The sequence below is a fragment of the Schistocerca serialis genome, chromosome 1 (assembly GCF_023864345.2).
Source record: "Schistocerca serialis cubense isolate TAMUIC-IGC-003099 chromosome 1, iqSchSeri2.2, whole genome shotgun sequence".
In the NCBI taxonomy this organism is placed as follows: domain Eukaryota; kingdom Metazoa; phylum Arthropoda; class Insecta; order Orthoptera; family Acrididae; genus Schistocerca; species Schistocerca serialis.
The window spans coordinates 1,018,523,225-1,018,546,993 of record NC_064638.1 but is presented as its reverse complement, the minus strand read 5'-3'; the positions used below and the strand labels follow the sequence as shown (position 1 = coordinate 1,018,546,993).

The window sequence follows — 23,769 nt, the reverse complement described above, 5'->3', positions numbered from 1 at the left end:
TGTAATTTGTCTACAAACTGTACAGATGAGGCTTCAATAGAGGAAACTGGACTGGGAATTAAATGGAGTATTTGCAGTTTAACTGAAACTCCCCCGAACTAACATAAGTTAAATTAAAATTCAGTGTTTTTTTAATAAATTAATTATAAGAATGCAGATGCAAGAAAATACCTATCTTCATCACATACATCAAGTTAAGATGTACAAAATTGTTGTGTTCATCCCTTTGTTTTTATTTAAGAATACTGTAAAGCATCAAAAATCAAGTCCACAGATTGATTCACTTACTTTTACTTTTCATCAATATATAAGCATCATTTCCTACTGTTTTCTTGGTGGAATTCCTACTTTTTAAAATTCTTTCCATCTTGGGCATCAGTATCACTTTTATGAGTGTTGAAGTACTAACAAAAACAGCAAAAATATAGAACTGACACTTTCAAATAAGTATAGAGACTTAATACATGTAATGATGGAAGTCCTTGGAAGTGAGAACTAACTGATCATACTAAGTGCAGGAAAGTATCATTGTTGCAGTGTTCACATTGGTAGTAAGTAACTGCAAAAATTTAACATGATGCCTCCAGTATGACCAATAAGAACTACACCTCACAAATACTGCATACAGAGTTCCATATTTTAGACACTAGCCAGTTCAGCACTTAGCAGGGTATTGATGTGTAGTCACATCAGCCATGGTCAGTGCCATGTCAACTCAATATTAACAGAGAAATTAAGATATGATGCTGTTACACGTCACCAACATCATACCACTTGTCCCTATGCTGACAGTTCATCACATCCACAGTCACTAATTGATGTTTCTTCCAATGACTGAAATGCAGTTTATGTTGTTAACATGTCACATGTAATGTGGGTAAATTTTACAACCTAAACAGAAACTATGTATATGAGATAACATGAAAGAGAAATAAAAAGCACAAAAACACAAAACAACATTTTCTTCCAGAAGTGATGGGTAATATATACTAAAACATAAACAGTACACAACTCTATTATTTTTTTAACAGTAAGCTCCACAACATTCTATATTAGCATAAACACTTGAACAGAAATGAACTTACACTCACATATTGAACATTGCATCACACATGCATTATTATTCTCATAATATAATATTAACCAAGCCTTGCACTTTCAAGAACACTTTCTGTTGTTGAAAAGAGCAAATAATAATATGAAAAAATACATTACATTAAAATCTTGGGAAATATTGAAACATTCTGAAAAAAATCTGCGCATAAAGGCATCTGCAAATAAGGCTCACAGGTTTATTTTCAAAATACAATGATACTAAATTTTCAGAGACCTTTCTTGTCATTGAAAATTCAAAGCATTTTCCTCCTCAGTGATTTACAAGTTATTTTATTCAAAACAATAACCATACTTTGTATCTCTGTTATTCTGTGATGGCAGCAATTTCACAGTGAACTGATTTTGCCACCAGTTATCACTTAGATATTGCATAAATCACGTCTTCCTCATCCTCCTCTACAGCGTGCATTCCTCTTTCAGAATCTAAATGTGGAAACACATTTCTCAGTTGTGACACCTTCTTCGTGTTCTTCTTCCCACTCTTGGGCAGTCAGTGAATAATAATAATAATAATAATAATAATAATAATAATAAGCTAGACATCTTGCACAGGAACCAACCAGCAGTTCTTGTTTATCAAGACAGCTTATGGACCATAGCACCAAGTCTCACAACTTACAAGGACTAGTTCTCCCATAACCGTGCCTCTATTCAGGGGTAAACTTACCTGCAGTAACCAAGCATCTTGCCGAACTTGTGTTCCAAATATCACATGTCAATGCACATGATAGCAAAGTTTTCTCTATTCTAAGGTTTATTATTTAATTATTGGCTTAGGCACACTATCAATACTTATACAGTAATATGCTTTCTAGGGTGTTTTTGCATTTTACTTAACATGTATCAATATTCTCACGTCCACAGTTTTACTCTTGAAATAAATCAACTCTATACTGTAAATTTCTTTCACATATTATTAAAACATTTTAAAATTAATTCTATTTTATCCAGGTGAAAATGATGCTGGCTTTTATTCAAATTCGTTCTGTGTTTCATACAGTCATATAAATACCTTCATACACATCCACTTATAAAAAAAAAAAAAAATAGGAGCAAGGGGGGAATAACAGAGAGGGTAGAGAAGACGAGGTCAGCCTTCTGTATGACCAGAGGTATATACAATTAAAATATATATATTTACAGATGCAAAAAACAGACACTACAAGGAAATAGTGAGTAATGTGGAATTATATGCTGCTAAGACAATAACAGTAGGAAGAAATGTGCATGATAACTAGAGAGAAGAAGAGAGAAAAGTATTGATGAAAATGCTAGGCCCTAAAAGAGATAGCGAGAGATGGTTGCGAAGACTTAGGGAAGAAGAGTACCAGAGTGTGAGAACAGAAGAAGCATGACTGAAAAGGGCAAGATTTGCAGGAGATGAACCAGGATATGATGGACAGAGTAATGACAAGAGAATGGGAAACAATAGGGAAAAAAGAGGAAAGACAGTGGGCAGTTGAACTCCAGAATGATTGGTCAGAATGGGGATCTAGGTCGAAGGAAAGGAAAAACGAAGCAAGTACACATCAGCAATTATGCCAAAGATTGATGACAGGAGGACACAGGGGAAGGATAGAGAATCACCAGTGGAGCAGACAGAAGAAGAGGATACTGAAGATCTGAAAGAGAGTGGGAGAGAAGAAGAGAAAGAGATTTTGGGAGAAAAAGAGGAAAATGCAATCCATGAATGGGTTAAATGTGATCCTACAGAGATTGTGATGCAAGAAGAAGAAGAAGAAATAAAGATTTTTTTCTAGCATAGTCATAGGTGAGAGTGCCAATGTTACATTAAACCTTCTGTACAAACATTGCTCAATTTTTTACATTTAGATGATGACAACGTGACTGGCAATTACAATCAGAAAATTGCCTCTACTGGTAATACAAAAGAACTCATTGTTGACAAAAACATACAGTAAGTATGGCTTCTTGGATGGGTAACACTGGGGATAAGTCAAGCCAACTAATTGGAAAGGTTTTCTTTCGTCGTCTTTGTTAGCACTTTTCCTTATTGTAAGAGCATATACCAAGTGTGAGTGGCTGTGGTGTGTGTGTGTGTGTGTGTGTGTGTGTGTGTGTGTGTGTACTTTTACTTATTGCTTATGTTGTCAATGGCAAAGAGAGAAGTGAGAGAGTGAACCCCAGCATCAGTATTTACCGTATTCCTCTTGAATAACACCAAGGGGCTGGCAAGGTTAATGGCCATATCTGATGGGCAGATCAACATCAACAGTGTCATACATACTTGCTCTACGAGACACTGTGAAGAGACTTGGAATTTATATCAGGACATTGGTGCAAGTCTGGTGATGATGAACTGCAAAGAACCACATCTCCTTCATTTGGAACCCAAATATTTGAGAAGAAAATTTCTTCCACCACCTAGGTTCAAACCATCTACCTCTGAGTTGAACATCAACACACCAGCATGCATTAGCAATTCTGAATATACAGGACCCACTTCATTGAATCCACTTCATTCCTGACACTAGCATCTCCTACTTCATTAACAACAGGGCTACATGTGAAAGCAGACATATAATTTACAAACTTAGCTGCAACTGCTAAGCTGCATTCAATGAGAACGTGACAACTAAGAATCTGTCCATCCATATGAATGACCACCACCAACCTGTGGTCAAGAGACAGATAGTCCATAAACTTGGCTGAACATGCTGCCCAATGTGATGTGCCTTGTTTAATGATTGCTTCACAGCCTGTGCCTTCTGGATTCTTCACACCAACACTAGCTTTCCTGAATTGCGCAGGTGGGAGCTCTCCCTAAAACATATCCTTTGTTCTCGTAATCCCCCTTGTCTCAAGCTTTGCTGGTCCCTGTCTTCCACCTGCCTAGCCCCTATCCTGCCCACACTCCAGTGTACACATGACTTTTGTTCTACCAATGCACCTATAAGTCCTTTCCTCTTCTCTACTCTACTCCTCTACTCTCGCTCTCCCCTCCCCAGCATAGCATAGCCGCCTAATGCTGCACCTAGAACTGTCCAGTCCCCACCATGTCCCTGCACATTCCCACAGGCAGCACTAGCATCTTCCTTGAGCCTTACTTTGCTATCCCTCCCCCTCTGCACCCATGCCTCCTCCTTGATCCCCAGCACTCATCCCAGCTGTATTGCTGCTCACATCAGATGCAGCTGCAATAACACCTTGGCACCCAGAGACAGTGGTCAAGTGTGTGTCTGTGAGTTGTTGTTGTGTGAATGTCTGAGAGTTCTACTTCTGAAGAAGGATTTTGTCCTAAAGCTGAAAATATTTTAGTATTGTTTTCATTGTGCCTGTCTGTGACTCAATGCTTCATCTGGGTGGTGAGTATCAGTCTATCCTTTCCATATTGTTGTTATTCAACCCTGGACTTTGCACTGTTTGTTTTAACACTCACCTGGTTTGATACAATACTTCCAAGATAACAACCTTTCTACACATTCAATTCTTTCTTCATACGGATTGAGGTCTCACTGACTCAGTGTTCTGATCAATTTCATTATTACTGTTTTGTTATTACTTATAATTAATAATAATAATAATAATAATAATTATTATTATTATTATTATTATTTTATGTACCATAAGCACCAACAACCACCAATAATTTCATGTGGTTCAACAGCCTAATGTAAGTCTTTCAATGGGCGGCACTTCAGCAACTTGTGTGTCCCTAACCAACCCCTGTAATCCGGACGAGGATATAAAGTTTAACTTGGAATCTGAAACATGTATAATTTCTGGTGAATCTTCACATTATTGATAGTTGGAGGCTAAGTTAAAGGCAGGCTAAAAAGAATCTGAGGTCCTGCGACCTAATGGTTTCCAGGCAAATACTTTACCACTAGACCACCAGGCCAATTAACTTGTACTCATTAAATTTATTTGTCCAGCAATGTAATTTTTTCTAAACCTTTTCTTCTGTCTCACCAGATGGCAACATCATCTGCAAAAACTAATGCATTCAAATCTCCAGATTATACAGCTTTAATTTCTTTAATAACAACATCCAAGAGTGCAATGAGAAGCAGTGGAGATATGTATGCCTCTCTTCGTTTGGAACCATTCTGATCTACAATTTTCTTTGTTCACTTCTTTCACAATTTTCATACAGCAATTGAATGTTTCGAATCAGAGAACTTGGAACTTCTAGTTTATGCAGACACACTCATATTTTGCTCTTTTTTAACACTGTTTTAGGCTTTTTCTATTTCTAAAAGCACTACAATCAGATCTTTCACTTTTTTCCCAGCACTTTTCCATTTGTTGTCTCATGGCAACTAGATCAACTGTTCATCTGTTGCCCCTAAAGCCATGTCATTGTTCTTCAAACTGATACTCTATCCTTGTTCTTAGTCTCTTCAGAATAATCATTTCTTAATCTTGAAACAGCATGATAGCAGGATAATTCCATTATAGTCTGTACAGTTTCCTCTGTTCCTTTTCTTAAACAATGATATGATCAGTCCCCTCTTCCACTCATTTAGTATCTTATTTTCTTTCCAAATTATCCTAGTGTACAATGTAGCCACTGAAGACTACACAGATAATCTGGATCCTAATTATCAGTACCACCATTACAGACAGATCTTCACATGACAAAAATTTGCTCTCCAGCCATACATGAAAATACTTTTGTTTTCAAGCAGTGTCATAATGAATTTTGCACAAATTTAATGAGCAAAGAATACCTAGGCAGTTTCACAAATGGGTGACACCACTACAAATTAATCCTCACTGTGCTCTCCACCAAGCTACTGTATCTTTGCAGATACTTAACTCAAACTCACACCACTGTCTCCTATTGTAGCCTCTCACTTCTCACCCCTTCCCCCATTTCCCATTCTGCTGTTTACCAATTTAATGCACATATATACTGTCGTAAGTCACATATAATTTCATTTATTTGATTACAGCATCCTCAGATATTCATCAGACTGGAGGCAAACCACTACAAGTTTAAAGGAGCATTTATGAAGCAGCTATGGTACAAGTACACAGTTAAAAAATTCTTTCACTACTCATTCACTGAAATAAAATACTGCTATGGCATACCCTCTGCCATTTTAAATTCTAGAATATTTATGTGGATGTAGATGTGGACATTGGATATGTAATTAAAAGACATCAAAATTATCTCTCCATGAAATTTCTACGATCCACTGGCTCTATTTTATGCAAGTTGTTTATATTTGTTTGGAATGTCACCCCAAATAATCATGACATTTGAGCTGCATAACTTATAGTTGTCCACATTGATAACAAAATCATCATATCAGAGAAACATTTATGATTAAAATATGAGCATAAAGATGCATCTGAATGATGTATTGTTGGCACTAAATGTGGATGCTAAAAGTCAGTAGTTACTTCAGACATTTTTGATTGGTGATTAGTTAATACCATATCACATCCTTTCTCATTTTCTTTGACTGCAGTTTCAGTTTTGAGGCAGCTTCTCCTATGACAAATCTCCAAGAGAAATATAACAAGTACACAAACTCCTAGTTTCTGAACAGTAAGTCACTGTTACTGTAAGCTGAAGTTTAAATTCTGAAGAACCTGTCGTTATTTAGTGAAGTCCAAATACAGAATGAGAGTGGAACAGTTTTTGTGCTGAGCTGTGTATGCAGCTTTCACTTCCAATGTAACCAACATGTAGCTTCACAGAAATAACAGTAATGCATGGATACAAGTACACACAAATGCACTAAGATTACACGAATTTTTTTTCATTTTTTACATAAAAATTTTGCTATTTGTGGAGCAAAATAACTGATGATGGTCGAAGTAGAGAGGATATAAAATGTAGACTGGCAATGGCAAGGAAAGCGTTTCTGAAGAAGAGAAATTTGTTAACATCGAGTAGAGATTTAAGTGTCAGGAAGTCATTTCTGAAAGTATTTGTATGGAGTGTAGCCATGTATGGAAGTGAAAAATGGACGATAAATAGTTTGGACAAGAAGAGAATAGAAGCTTTTGAAATGTGGTGCTACAGAAGAATGCTGAAGATTAGATGGGTAGATCACATAACTAATGAGGAAGTATTGAATAGGACTGGGAAGAAGAGAAGTTTGTGGCACAACTTGACTAGAAGAAGGGATCGGTTGGTAGGACATGTGTTGAGGCATCAAGGGATCACCAATTTAGTGTTGGAGGGCAGCGTGGAGAGTAAAAATAGTAGAGGGAGACCAAGAGATGAATACACTAAGCAGATTAAGAAGGATGTAGGTTGCAATAGGTACTGGGAGATGAAGAAGCTTGCACAGGATAGAGTAACATGGAGAGCTGCATCAAACCAGTCTCAGGACTGAAGACCACAACAACAACAAACATAAAAATTGGTATCCTGCCAATGCCAATATCAACTATCCTGAAGTAATCAATGGCTCAGGCTTAGTACAAGTACTGAATGGTACTGTTCATAATTTCACCAAACTATCCTATAACTCAGTTGAAGTGTTTTAAGGTGACCATGGTAGTCATAAAATGGGATGACTTTATTAGCTTTTAATTTGTGGAATACCAGCAGATGTGTCCAGTGATAGAGATCAGGTATCAGGGAAAGGGATTCTAAAGCTCACATGATATTGTTTAAGTTGTTAAGGAGTTAGAATGAAACATTTAATTTTGAAGACTGCTGATTGGTAGGAGAATTGTCACAGTCAAAATCTTTTATACAAGGACACCAGTGTAAACTGCTTCATGTACATAATAATCATACTAGTACTGCAATATTACACAAATAGTTGTGTCTGAATTAGGGCCATGTGAATAAATCTAGTCACCACAGAACAGTCTTCACTTTGTAGGAATGTAGTTTCAGCACAAACCTCAGCTAATAATAATAACAATAACATACATGAATGATTATTTTTTCCTTCTTTTTCTGTCTCCTGGGTAGAATCTATCACAACTGTAACACTTTAAATGCAAACTTTTCTTGGTTTTACCAGCTACTCTATTTACAACATTGTTTTACTCATGAGGTATCTTCTTATGAAAGATAAGTAAAAACACATACACATGTTCCTAAATGCTTCAGCACAGAACAATTAAAGCACGGCTTCTGTACGTCATGCCAATGCATATGATTATTATGCCACACAGATTAAGCGCTACAAATGTCAGTCTCTATGGAACATCATGCTCACATGCCAGGGACCACTACTCTCAGGGAGATTTCCATTTACATGTTACTGTTTAACTTACTGGTCCTAACTGTTTAATAAGAACATCTCGGACATCCAACCAGCCTTTAAACGATAAAACTTCAAACAATGCCAACATGGCATCACCTATGTTATCAAAATTGAAGCGCCGAGGGTTTGCCCTAATGAAGAAAAAGAGCAACACACAATATTACAGATTAAAAGAGTCACAAAAAGGAAAGAAATATATAGTTTGCAAGTCTGAGAAACGTCATTATTATCTGCAGCATTTAAAAACAGTCAAGATTAGTTCCTATATTTCAATGAGGTCCACTATTCACCATCTAAATAAGATGATTTATTTTATTAATTACAGCTGAAAGTTTGAATTAACTATTTAAAAAAATATGTTAAAAAATGACAAAATTCCTCCAGCTGTATTAAGGTTTTGGTTTTATTGGCGACTAGTTTCGATGTTGTTACATCATAATCTTCAGGCCCATACTTGTTGACAGCAACTGTATGTGTCTAACACTAGTAGTCAGTGGTGAGATAGGTGTAGTAACTGATATCAATTCATATCATATCATTTACTACCTGCCTTCTGCATGGAACACACCTATCTCACCACTGACTACTACTGTTAGACACATACAGTTGCTGTCAACAAGTATGTGCCTGGCCTGAAGATGATGTAACAACATCGAAACTAGTCGCCAATAAAACCAACACCTTAATACAGCTGGAGGAATTTCGTCATTTTTTAACATATATTATACTAGCTGACATCCCAAATCATCCATTTCAATTATGGATATACAAAGATTTAAAAAAAAGTTTTTGAAGCAGAAATCTACTAACCAGACTCGAGGTACCAGAATAGATGGATATGACTCATTAGCACCAGGCTGCAATTTCATTTTTGTGACAAATACTCTTCTCATAAACACACCAACACAATCTTCACGCTTAGTGATTGTAGGATCATTACATCTTGCTAATCGTCCTCCAAACAGCTGAACACCATAACTTGCAAATACAAACATCAGCACTATAAGAAGAATTGATACCTGAAAGAATTACAGAACTTTCTTTACAGTGAAGTACACATGGACAACTTCAAAATGCACCAAATGTAAGAAGTAAAACATGAACAGGTAATATGGACAAAATAGCAAAACAAAACCAGCTGCAGTCATCACTGGGCTGAAGACACACAAAGTAAATTTTAAAGTTCACAAATACAATTAGCAAAAAAGTTATTCTCTCTATCTTTTCTTCTTTTTTCGAGATGTCCAAAATGATGTTAAAATGAATTAAATAATTATATACATTCCTTTGCCCTTATTACTACTTCAATTTTTAAGTGGGAAATATACTATTTTTTTTAATGATTATCATTTTTCTTCCCCTATACTTTCAACAAGTGTATGTATCCACAGACAGACAGATCAAGTTATACATTTTTTAGACTAGATGGCAATAAACTTCAGGGTGTACAATACTTTTATAATCACTATTGTCAAATAATTCTGAGCCTACCTTTTGAAATTTGTCAGACCAACAAAGTTTCTGATGATAATGCAGTGAAATTAAATTTTTTAGTTCTTGAAGGGTTGTGAACAGTTTATATTAAGTATATTTAAGAGTACACATTTTTGCCTTTACATCTAAACCTAGAATGTATTGCATTAAAATCCAGCACAACATTGTCAGTATATGGGAGAAGAATGCTGGTGAGAAACAGACAACATGAGGTATAAAGACAGAATTACAAGTAACAGCATATGAAGATCATTCAAACATAAATCAGAATATAGTTGTTGTTCTTGTTGTGGTCTTCAGTCAGAAGACTGGTTTGATGCAGCTCTCCATGGTATTCTATCCTGTACAAGCCTCTTCATTACTGAATAACTAATGCAACTTACATCCTTCGGAATCTGTTTACTGTGCTCATCTCTTGCTCTCCCTCTATGATTTTTACGTCCCATATTCCTCTCCAACATTAAACTAGTGATCACCTGATGTCTCAGAATGTGCCCCATCAATCGGTACCTTCTTCTAGTCACATTGTGCCACAAATTTCTTTCCTCCCCAATTCTATTCAGTACCTCCTCATTAGTTACAAGATGTACCCATCTAATCTTCAACATTCTTTCTTCTGAAGCATGACTTTTTAAAAGCTTCTATTCTCTTCTAGTCTAAACTTTTTATCATCAATTTTTCACTTCCATACATGGCTACACTCTATACAAATGCTTTCAGAAAAGACTTCTCAACAATTAAGTTTACATTCGATGTTAACAAATTTCTCTTCTTCAAAAACACTTTTCTTAACTGTTGCCAGCTGACATTTTATATTCTCTTTACTCCAGCCATCATCAATTATTTTGCTACTCAAATAACAAAACTCATCTACTACTTTAAGTGTCTCATCATGATCTAATGCCCTCAGCATCATTTCATTTAATTTGACTACATTCCCATTATCTATGTTTTGCTTTTGCTGATGTTCATGTTATGTCCTCCTTTCACGCCACTGTCCATTTTGCTCAACTGCTTTTTCCAAGTCCTTTGCTGTCTTTAACAGAATTACAATATCATCAGCAAACCTCAAAGTTTTTATTTCTTCTCCTGGGAACTTTAATTCCCACTCCAGAATACAGTAACACAATTTTATTGGTGACGTGTACCAAGTTTTATTAGTGACTTGTACCAATACAGATGCAGCACCTATTTTTCTACATTTATTTATTTTTTTCATCAGTCTTCTGACTGGTTTGATGCAGCCCACTATGAATTTCTCTCCTGTGCCAACCTCTTAATCTCAGAGTAGCACATGCAAGGTACAACCTCAATTATTTTGTGGACATATTCCAGTCTCTATTTCCTCTACAGTTTTTAATCTCTACAGCTTCCTCTAGTACAATGGAAGTTATTTGCTGATGTCTTAAATGATGCCCTACCATCCTGTCCCTTCTTGTTGTCAATGTTTTCATATATTCCTTTCCTCTCCGATTCTGCACAGAACCTCCTTATTCCTTACCTTGTCAGTCGAACTAAGTTTCAACACTTGCCTGTATCATCACATGTTAAATGCTTTGATTTTCTTCTGTTTCCATTTCCCTACGGTCCGTGTGTCACTACCACACAATGCTGTGCTCCGAACATACATTCTCAGAAATTTCTTCCTCAAATGAAGGCCTACATTTGATACTAGTATACTTCTCTTGGTCAGGAATGCCTTTTTTGCCAGTGCTAGTCTGCTTTTGAAGTCCTCCTGGCTCCAACTGTCATTGGTTATTTATTTATTTATTTTGATGCCTAGGTAGTAGAAATCCTCAACTTCACCTACTTCATGACGATCAACCCTGATGTTAAGTTTCTCACTGTTCTCATTTCCGCTACTTCTCATTACTTTTGTCCTCCTTTGATTTACTCTCAATCCATGTTCTGTACACATTAGATTGTTCATTCAATTCAACAGATCCTATAATTTTTCACTTTGACTGAGGATAGCAAAGTCATCAGCAATCTCAACATTGGTATCCTTCCACCTTGAATTTTAATCCCAGTTTTGAACCTTCCTTTTATTTCCATCATTGCTTCTTCAACAGATAAGTTGAACAGTACAGGTGAAAGAATACACCACTATCTTACAACCTTTTTAATCGAGTATTCCATTCGTGGTATTCCCTCTTGGTTCTTTTAAGTGTTGTACATCGCCAATGTTTCCTTATAGCTTACTTGTATTTTCCGCAAAATTTTGAACATCTTGCAGCATTTGACACTGCCGAACACTTTTTCCAGGTTGGCAAATCCTATGAACATATCTTGATTTTTCTTTAGTCTTGCTTCTATTATCAACTGCAATGCCAGAAATGCCTCTCTTGTGCCTTTACATTTCCTAAAACCAAGCTGATCATCATGCAACACATCCTCAATTTTTTCCCCATTCTTCTGTATATTACTCTTGGCAGCAGCTTTGAGGCCTGAGCTGTTAAGCTGACTGTGTAATAATTCTTGTGCCTGTCAGCTCTTGCAGTCTTTGGATTGTGTGGACATTTTTCTGGAAGTCAGACGGTATAGAATGAGACTCATACAGTCTCCACACCACCAATAACAATCGTTTGGTTGTCACTTCTCCAAACGATTTCAAAAATTCTGATGGAAAGTTAAATATTTGTTCTGACTTATTTGATATTAAGTCTTCCAAAGCTCTTTTAAATTCTGATTCTAATGCTGGATACCCCTCTCTTCTATATCAACTCCGTTTCTTCATCTATCACATCAGACTATTCTTCCCTCCATAGAAGCACTCAATGTACTCTTTCCTCCTATGTGCTGTCTCCTGTGCATTTAACAGTGAAATTTTCAGAGCACTCTTTATGTTACCACTCTTGATTTTAATTTCACCAAAGATTGTTTTGAATTTTTTATAACTTGAGTCAGTCCTTCCAACATTCATTTCCTTTTTTGACTTCTTCACATTTTTCATGCAGCCACTTTGCCTTAGCTTCCCTGGATTTCCTAGTTATTTCATTATTAAGCAGCTTGTATTTCTGTATTCCTGAATTTCCCTGAACATTTTGGCACTTCCTTATTTCATTGATCAACTGAAGTATTTCTTAGTTTATCCATGGTTTCTTTACTGTTATCTTCCTTGTAACTACAGTTTTCTTTCCAACTTCTGTGATTGCCCTTCTTCAAGATGCCCATTTCTCTTCAGCCAAACTGCCCATGAGCTATTCCTCATCACTGTATCTATAGCTTTAGAAAACTTCAAGCTTATCTCCCGTTCCTTAGTACTTCCGTATCCTAATTCTTTGCATACTGATTCATCTTCACTATGACTTGTCTCTTAAACTTCAGCCTACTTTTCATCATTAATAAGTTGTGATCTGAATCTATATCTGCTCCTAGGTATGTCTCACAACTGAGTATCTGATTTCAGCATCTCTGCCTGACCACAACGTAATCTAACTGAAATCTTCCCATATCTCCAGCCTTTTCCAAGTATACCTTCTCCTCTTGTGTGTCTTGAACAGAATATTCACTATTACTAGCTGAAATTTACTGCAGAAGTCAATTTGTCTTTCTCCTCTCTCATTCCCTCTACCAAGTCCATATTCTCCTGCAACTCTCTGTTCCACTCCTTTCCCAACAACTGCATTCCAGTCCCCAATGAGCATTAGATTTTCATCTCACTTTATGTACTGAACTATTTGTTCCATATCCACATATACTTCCTCTATCTCTTCATCTTCAGCTTGCAACATTGGCGTGTATATCTGAACTATTGTTGTTGGTGAAAGGCAACAACTCACCTATAGAGGACTGACACATAGAGCACAGTAACACATGACAGAAAACAGCATTCACACTATAGCTTTTGAGCACTAGCTCTTTTGATGGTAGCTCTTTTGCCAGAAATAGTACACATATTCATGCATGCAACCACACACACACACACACACACACACACACACACACACACACACACACACACACACACACACACAATGCACACTCCAGTGTCCATGGCAAGACCTGTATGGCTGCTTGTGTAAATATTTGTACAACTGCAGGAAAAAAGAGTTAGTACTCTAAAGCTAGTGTGAATGCTGTTTTCTGTTATGTGTTACTGTGCTCCATGCATTGATCCACTACAGGTGAGTGGTTCCCTTTCCCTTACTTTAAATGTTGACTTTAATTCGATTAATATAACATTTACAACAATGAAAAGAAGTATATGCAACTGTCATGAATTTAATTAATGGGACACAGTAGTGACCACGTGGGTGAGTCAGTCCGCCTGTAACAGTTTTGTTGAAGGTTGTATGGAGTTTGAAGTTGTCAGACTCTCTAAATATAAATGTCTTTTCTGATTATAATGAATACAGCACAAATGAAATAGAAAGGTGGGTGTAGCTCATTTCCACAATTAGAGTGCTAGTTTCCTGTTCCAGTATGCAATATGCGAGTGGGCCCTGATTGAAACCAGCATCATCAGCAGCCATTATGAATTAAGGCACGAAGGAATTACAGACATTGACTGTGAGTGGGCACATAATGAAATCAAAGTGGTAAGTTAAAAATTTGTGCCGGACTAGGATTCCAACCCAGATCTCCTGCTTACTAGGAAAATGATCTGACCACTAAGCCATCTGGACACAATTTTCAACTTCTTTGCACACTACTAATGTTGTAGTGCCCCTTGCCCATTATCCTCATTAGTTGTAGCATTTCGCTGATTCCTGTAAGAGTTAGAGCCTGATGTGCATCTGCTGTGAAGAGATCATTGGCCATTTCAGCTTAATACACTTTCAGCTTTCAGTAAGCGAAAGAACTTGCCCCCCTTCTAACAGCTGTGTACTGCAAGTCTCTAGAGGAACGGAAGATTCCAAATGATTGGAAAAGAGCACAGGTAGTCCCAGTCCTCAAGAAGGGTCGACGAGCAGATGCGCAAAACTATAGACCTATATCTCTGACGTCGATCTGTTGTAGAATTTTAGAACATGTTTTTTGCTCGAGTATCATGTCGTTTTTGGAAACCCAGAATCTACTATGTAGGAATCAACATTGATTCCAGAAATAGCAATCGTGTGAGACCCAACTCGCTTTATTTGTTCATGAGACCCAGAAAATATTAGATACAGGCTCCCAGGTAGATGCTATTTTACTTGACTTCCGGAAGGCGTTCGATACAGTTCCGCACTGTCGCCTGATAAACAAAGTAAGAGCCTAAGGAATATCAGACCAGCTGTGTGGCTGGATTGAAGAGTTTTTAGCAAACAGAACACAGCATGTTGTTATCAATGGAGAGACGTCTACAGACGTTAAAGTAACCTCTGGCATGCCACAGGGGAGTGTTATGGGACCATTGCTTTTCACAATATATATAAATGACCTAGTAGATAGTGTCAGAAGTCCCATGTGGCTTTTCGCGGATGATGCTGTAGCATACAGAGAAGTTGCAGCATTAGAAAATTGTAGCGAAATGCAGGAAGATCTGCAGCGGATAGGCACTTGGTGCAGGGAGTGGCAACTGACCCTTAACATAGACAAATGTAATGTATTGCGAATACATAGAAAGAAGGATCCTTTATTGTATGATTATATGATAGCGGAACAAACACTGGTAGCAGTTACTTCTGTAAAATATCTGGGAGTATGCGTGCGGAACGATTTGAAGTGGAATGATCATATAAAATTAATTGTTGGTAAGGCGGGTACCAGGTTGAGATTCATTGGGAAAGCCTTAGAAAATGTAGTCCATCAACAAAGGAGGTGGCTTACAAAACACTCGTTCGACCTATACTTGAGTATTGTTCATCAGTGTGGGATCCGTACCAGATCGGGTTGACAGAGGAGATAGAGAAGACCCAAAGAAGAGCGGCGCATTTCGTCACAGGGTTATTTGGTAACCGTGATAGTGTTACGGAGATGTTTAACAAACTTAAGTGGCAGACTCTGCAAGAGAGGTGCTCTGCATCGCGGTGTAGCTTGCTTGCCAGGTTTCGAGAGGGTGCGTTTCTGGATGATGTATCGAATATATTGCTTCCCCCTACTTATACCTCCCGAGGAGATCACGAATGTAAAATTAGAGAGATTAGAGCGCGCACGGAGGCTTTCAGACAGTCGTTCTTCCCGCGAACCATACGCGACTGGAACAGGAAAGGGAGGTAATGACAGTGGCACGTAAAGTGCCCTCCGCCACACACCGTTGGGTGGCTTGCGGAGTATAAATGTAGATGTAGAATTATTTACATAAGGTGAGAATTCGAGTCTGATGGGAGTGATGCTAGGAAAGGCCATGCAGCCGCGATGACCCCCATGTCTGGATGACTTAGTGGTCAGAGCATTTGCCTCTTAAGAAGGGGACCTGGGTTTGAATTCTGGTCCAGCACAAATCTTCAAATTTTAGTATGGGAAACCAAACAATGCGAAAGACACCAACCATTTGCTCCATTAATTCTCTGCAGTTCCTGATCCTTTAACACCCGGTACTCTGCATGTCAGCATCGATGCCATCTCCCTTTATGCTAATATCTCCAATGCCCTTGGCCTTGCCTCTACTGGACACCACTTTTCCTAATGCCCGAGTGACTCCAAACCAACAACCTCCTTCCTGGCTACCATAACCAACTACATCCTCACTCACAATTAGTTCTCCTTTGTAGGCATCACCTACAAATAAATCTGTGGTACAGCAATGGGCACCCACATAGCAACATGTACTGCCAATGTATTCCTGGATCATTTACACACTAACGTGAAGTATCTGCGCTAGCAGAATATGAAATGCAGAAAAAACAAGTCTGAAAACAATTTATTAGACTCACCAAAACAAAACAATACCATCTCCAAAAGGACAACAGACTCGATCCCAACAGTGGATTGTCACAAATATAAAATAATAATAGAAAAGACCCAACTCTTCACAGGGAGAGATCACAATCAAAACATTCTACAATGTCAAGATGTTCATCGACTATACCAAGTCCATCTGCAAGGGATCAGCCAGCTAGAAGAGGCGTCTGCTTTGGTTGCCAGGGTGGCAGCTCTGTATACTTCCAAGTGGTGCATCAAACTTCCCTTTGCTGATAGTGCGCCACCCTGTAAAGCCTGTTTGGCGGATGTATCTTCTGGAACTATTTTCGATCACATGCCTGGCATATCAAAGTAGTTCCTGGGCTAGCTGCGACCTCTGGTGAAGCTGTTCTGCAGGCTCTGTGAATGGGTAGCAGTGGCCTCTGGTGGAGACCTGGTGATGTGTTGTGTTGTGGCTGCTGGTAAATATTTGTGTTGCCAACACAGACAACGTACATTTTCCTGATGAATATATGCCCTGTGATGCAGGCATCCTGTGTTGATTGGACGTGAAGTGGGATTCTGATGCAGAAGGTGCTATGATGTCTGAAGTGGGCAGCCACAGCATAAAGGAAACCTTCCTAAACACTTAGAAACCGAAACCGATCACCTGGTTCAGATTCAATGATGACATCTTCGTTATCTGGATGAAGTGTGAGGGAACCCTCCCCACATTCTTCAGAACCTCAACGCCTTTTCCCCATTTGCTTCATCTGGTCCTCCTCAACCCAACAAGCCACATTCCTTCAACTCAGTCTCCATTTCAAGAGTGGCTACATTACTACCTCTGTCCATATCAAACACATCAACCAGCCACCAACAATACCTCCACCTTGAAGGCTGCTATCTGTTCCATAATAATATGTCCCTTCCATGTAGCCTAGACACCCATGGTTGCCTCATTTGTAATGATGAACAGTCCCTTTCCAAATATGCCAAGAGTCTTGCTGAGGCATTCACAGGCCAAAATTAGACATCCAGCCCTGTCCAATAACTGATATCCTGTATCTTGTCTCACCTGTCACTAATCTTTCCCCACAAACTCACTGTCCAACCACACTGAAGCTCTCCTCTTGCGATTCAGTACCATCAAGGGTGGGAGAAACTGAATCACATTCTCCACCAAGGTTTTGACTACTTCTCACTGTGTCCTGAAATGAGAAATGTTCTCCCCAACCCTCCCATAATGGTATTCTATCAACCATTCAAAAGGCTCATCTCCATGCAACAGATCTAGATGCAAGACCTGCCCCATACATCCTCCCACTACCACCTACTCTAGTCCTATCACAGGCACCTGCAACCACATCAGAGGCAGGGCCATCTGTAAAAGCATCCATGTAATCTATCAACCAATCTGCAACCACTGACCTGTATTATACATGGTCACAACAAGTAACAAGCTCTCTGTCCGCATGAGAAACTATTGCCAAACTGTGGACAGTAGACAGCTGGACAAACATTTGATAAACTTTTTGCCCCACTTTAATGACTGCTTCACAGCCAGCACCATACAGATTCTTCCCACCAAGATTAGCTTTTCTGAATTCTACCTATGAGAAAGAATTCTCTCTATAATATAACCTTCAATCCCCAACCCCCCCTCCCCCTCAACCCCCCCTCCCCCGCCCCCTTGGCCTTGATCTTCGTCAGTCCCTGTTCTCCACCTACCTTTTCTCTTCCCTGTTCCCATGCCGGTACTGCATACACCTTCTCTGCTGCCAACACACATACAAAGAAGTCATTTCCCCTTCTTTAAGTATCTCCTCTCTCTTGCCCCCCCCCTCCCTCCCCCTTCCCCCCACCACAACAGAGCTTCATAATGCTGCACCTGGCAGCCCTATCCCGTCCCCACCACATCCCTGCATGTTCTCAAAGGCAGCTCTAGCATCTTCCCCCATCTCTACCCTATTATCCTTACCTCTCCTCATGCCTCTCCCTTAACCCCACCATCCACCCAAGATTGCTGATCACATCAGATGCAATTGCATTTGGGCCTCAGCACCTCCAGACACTGCTCATATATGTGAGAGAGTGCTCAAGTGCATGTGTGTGAGTTTTCTACTATGGAAGGAGGATTGTCTTCAACAGCTTAAATACTTTAGCATTCTTTTTCATTTTGCATTCTGGGTCTTGGTGCCTCCTCTATGTGGTAGGTTGCATTAGACCTATTCCATATAGTTGAAATTGTCATAGAACTGTTATGATAGAAAGCTTCCTAATCTGTTCATGGAAGAAAGAAGTTGGCTACCTCAGTAGTCAATTGCACATATACTGTTTGACTGCAGCATTTTCTTTGAAACATTCCTCTCCTGATGTCCTCTTCAGTGGACCGAATATGTGGTAGTCACTTGGGGACAAGTCTGGACTGTAAGGTGAGTGATGAAGAGATAGTGTGTTTTTCACTAATTAAGAGTTGCTCTACGGGGCTGAGTGCTATCATGCAGGAGGGTATTGGGAACTGGCTGCCAGATATGCAATCTTGGCATCATCCATTAGCTTGCAGTAGTAGTTTGTGATTCAACTGTGCAGGTAGTCAATCAGCAGTACATCTTTTGAGTACTTTAACACAGTTGCCAAAACTTTTCTGGCTGAAAGCCAAGTTTTGGCCTTGATCGGTGCCCCCTCTGCAACTTTCCTCCTCTCCATACTCATCCTCTTGTTCTACGGGGTAAATTGACAGTCCCACATTTCGCAGCAGGTCACAACATGGTTCTGAACACATCTCCTTCTTGTTCAGAGTAATTCGGAAGATGCTGATTGATGTCTTTGTGCACATTCTTTTGTGCCTTGATGAGAAGATTTGGAACCTAGTTACCAATATTCTTCGATATCCAAGTGTGACCAATAAAATTGTATGGACACTTTCAAGACTCACTATCACCTATCATGCAATCTTGGCAACAGCAATGTTGCAATGAAACTATACAAGCACAGACATAACTCATACATTGTCTTCTCTGAAACTGGTCATCAAATTTCATTTGTGGCTTTGATTTTATACTTTATCATGACCATTTTGGAACTTCTGGGACCAACTGACACCTGGGTTACACTTACAGTAGCATCACTTTACACTTCAAACTGTCAATTAATTTCATGTTTTATTTGGTGAGAAAATGAATAATAATGTGTTGTTTAGCAAGCACTGGTACTTCTGTTCACTTAATGGCAATACTGAAATGGGGTACATACTTGTGTTGGCCATGTGCTACCCCATCTCCATTCTCCTGAAAGCAATTCCCCAGTCCGCTGTACGGATCATGTCACTACAAAGTCAAATGAACTTAGTTGGGGTATTTATTTCACTGATCGTAGTAATATGATACTGGAAAGTACTGGGTGGATTACATTTTGCGGAATGTGTGAAGATAAGGATAGTTGAAGTACTGAACAACACCAGACTCATAAACAAGATTTGGAGCTTTTAGCTTATCTTTCATTCATTGACTTCCAGACGTAACAAACATCCCCTACACATTGTAGTTGTGAATGACTGTGTTTGTTTCTTAGGTGTGTAGGAGGACACTGTCTGAAAGCTAAGCTATAAGCTCTATATCTTATTTTTATGGTTGCCTATCATCCAAATCAACTATAAAATGAATGGTTATCTTTACTCTTTCCATTCCTTACATAACAAAATATAAAAGAAAACAAAGCTTTGAGTGGAAAAGAGGACAAATGCCAAATGGAGAATACTTCTCAAATGGAGGCAATGCTAGACTAAAGAGGATAAACTTTTGGTAAAAAGATTTCTTGACTGCCATTACTGAGATGATCATTATCCTAAATAACCACTCTTGTTATTATAAAATTTTCCTTTAACAAAGACAAACATGCTTCATTTTGGACATTTTTTTCTAAATACATATACTTTGATCTAAGTTCTCACTGAACAGAAGTCGCTTTGAGTTGTCAACAGCTGCTCACAAAAGAAAATGAAAACTTTGCTAGCTTTTGGAAGCTACAGTACAAGTCCACCCCCCACCCTGCATCAACGTCCACCCTCCCCACACATTCTCACCTGTGTATCTACTTGCATTGTGCAGCAGGACACACAACACTGAGAATTCTATAGTTGATTTGAGTGGTAGACAGCCAGATAAATAAGATGTAGAACTTGTAGCTTAGCTTTCAGACAATACACTTCTTCTGACGTATGAAACAAACACAGACATGCACATCTGAGCACCACATTCAAAGGATTTCTTCTGAAAGCAAGCAAAGTTTTCATTGCACATCTGAGCACCACATTCAAAGGATTTCTTCTGAAAGCAAGCAAAGTTTTCATTCTCTTTTGTGTGTGTCTGTTGACTACTCAACAGTGTTGCTATCTAGTGAGTGTTCTCCTTTACTCCTAAATTTTTCTCATTCTGCTAAAACTTTCCTCACTAAACTGATCTAAGTATCAAATTCTATATCAGTTTTTGAATGCATAATTCTCATCGTTTATCATGTTTTAACACGACTCTGCAGTAATCACATTCTGAAGAGAAACCTATGCATAACTTAATGAATACACTACATAAACTTATTGCCTACTGAGATGTAAGAACAGTACCAGCAAAATTTCTTTGAATCCTCGGCATAGCTCGTAGACTACTTTTCTCATGTGTGGAACAAGTGTGAAAATTCTTAGAGGTCGTACACATCTGAGTATCATAAGAAGCTGTGCTCCTGAATTCGGTGGAACATTCTTTGGCATCCAGCAAAGAAAAACAAGATTCACCTGAAACAGACATATATCGTCAGTATTAAATTTTAAATTGTGTTTACTTACAATATAAAATACAATCACATGTGTATGTTAAATGATCTTTGCATTATTCTGTCTGGACTGATCTATGGAGAGGAAATGTGGAAATATGTGACATACTTGGCACATTAGTATAAGATCACCATCTTCGTGCATCAGACCACGTGGGCAGATGTCTTGTGTTAGGGGCTGAGGATGACACAGCAAACACATACGGATGACATTATGCATGAAATGATCACTGACAAATTAGAGGTCAGCCACTGTCAATGAAAGGTGGACAATAGTTGTATGCCTCCAATCATGTCATTTAGCAGGATTAAAAAGGAACACAGGAGGGAGAAAACTTTCAACAGCAGTGCAGGGAAGGTTTACCACATACTATTACCAAGTCAGAGAATACTCCTCCTGCTTTAAGTGCTTAATTTGTCCAACAAAAACAACACCTACCCTAGGTAAAGATTTCACAGTATCCTCACTCACAACTTCTATCTGACTGAACAAGTTTAGTTATACGCTCAGTGAACATGTGGATGCATTCCTCTCACAAAGGTATCACATGGTTCAATGTATGTGGTGTCTTGCCTTTTGTAGGTATCTCTATGAACAATACGATAGTGTCCTGTTCACAGAGTTGCAGTTTAGCCTAGAGGGAGATTCTGAGTGTCAAATCCCTGAGACATGAAACCATTCTGGCAAAAATTGTGAAAAGGGACCAATGTGGTAACACCAGTGTTTACTTCTGTGACAACATCATGTCAGTAGCACACATATGCTTCTATGAGTACTCCAATGGCTGCAGTTACAAGGATGACATCATGAAAATGTGCAGTTTTTATGGTGCATGTGATGGCTGGTTCCACATGACACATAGTAATCACCACACACAACTGATCTAGTGGATGAGTACCTACAACTTAGGACATAAAATATCTACAGCAGTCCATTTACTTCTTAGGAAGCTCTAAACAAAAGTACTATATCCCCAAAACTGTCGCCTCTGTCTACTGCTGACCTCCAGCAATGTTAAGTGTTCCTGAAAGCCATGCTGGATGGCCTGATCTACAAAATTAAGGGCCTTTTTCATGCAGAATTGTGATGTGAGGGCATCACAACCTACAGGGACAGTCAGTATGGCTCTGTATGTTGGACAACATACATAGTAAATGTAATCCATTACTCATCATAGGTTATATCTTGTATCAGTAACATTCAATCACCTGTTAGTTAGTTAGTTACGTGTTCCATTGATCAATAGCATGGAAAACTGTTACAATGTGGAACGTGTCAAATGCACAAGAAATGCGCACAGGTAACAAGTTTTTTTTTCTTTATTATTTTCTTTTTTTTGTTTACATTATATTGTTATACCTAAATATTTCTATTATCTATCCCATTCCCTTAAATGGCACAAAATACATATATTATATCTCTAGATTTATTTACTCATATTCAAGATTCATCTACGGTATAGAAGGAGTTGTCAAGGAGGTATGATTTCAATTTGTTTTTGAAACTATTACTGCTGTCTGTCAGACATTTTATTTCATCTGGCATTAGGAGTGATTTAAAATGCAATGATCACATAAAGTTGATCGTCGGTAAAGCAGATGCCAGACTGAGATTCATTGGAAGAATCCTAAGGAAATGCAATCTGAAAACAAAGGAAGTAGGTTACAGTACGCTTGTTCACCCACTGCTTGAATACTGCTCACCAGTGTGGGATACGTACTAGATAGGGTTGATAGAAGAGATAGAGAAGATCCAACGAAGAGCAGTGCGCTTCGTTACAGGATCATTTGGTAATCGCGAAAGCGTTACGGAGATGATAGATAAACTCCAGTGGAAGACTCTGCAGGAGAGAGGCTCAGTAGCTCGGTACAGGCTTTTGTTAAAGTTTCGAGAACATACCTTCACTAAAGAGTCAAGCAGTATATTGCTCCCTCCTACGTATATCTCGCGAAGAGACTATGAGGATAAAATCAGAGAGATTAGAGCCCACACAGAAGCATACCGACAATCCTTCTTTCCATGAACAATAGACAATAGATAGTGTCGGAAGTTCCATGCGGCTTTTCGCGGATGATGCTGTAGTAAACAGAGAAGTTGCAGCATTAGAAAATTGTAGCGAAATGCAGAAAGATCTGCAGCGGATAGGCACTTGGTGCAGGGAGTGGCAACTGACCCTTAACATAGACAAATGTAATGTATTGCGAATACATAGAAAGAAGGATCCTTTATTGTATGATTATATGATAGCGGAACAAACACTGGTAGCAGTTACTTCTGTAAAATATCTGGGAGTATGCGTGTGGAACGATTTGAAGTGGAATGATCATATAAAATTAATTGTTGGTAAGGCGGGTACCA

General features: G+C 38.6%; 1 protein-coding gene across 1 annotated transcript in view; it reads right to left on the bottom strand.

Annotated features, from left to right (window-relative positions):
* Positions 1-23,769, bottom strand: part of LOC126413465 (sodium leak channel NALCN) — a 429,358-nt gene that overhangs the window by 100,028 nt on the left and 305,561 nt on the right. Inside the window, exons 20-22 of the mRNA XM_050083266.1 lie at positions 21,205-21,372; positions 9,132-9,340; positions 8,332-8,452 (exon numbers count right to left, since the gene is read on the bottom strand). Coding sequence (XP_049939223.1) covers positions 8,332-8,452; positions 9,132-9,340; positions 21,205-21,372 — 498 coding nt within the window. The remainder of the gene's footprint in view (positions 1-8,331; positions 8,453-9,131; positions 9,341-21,204; positions 21,373-23,769) is intronic.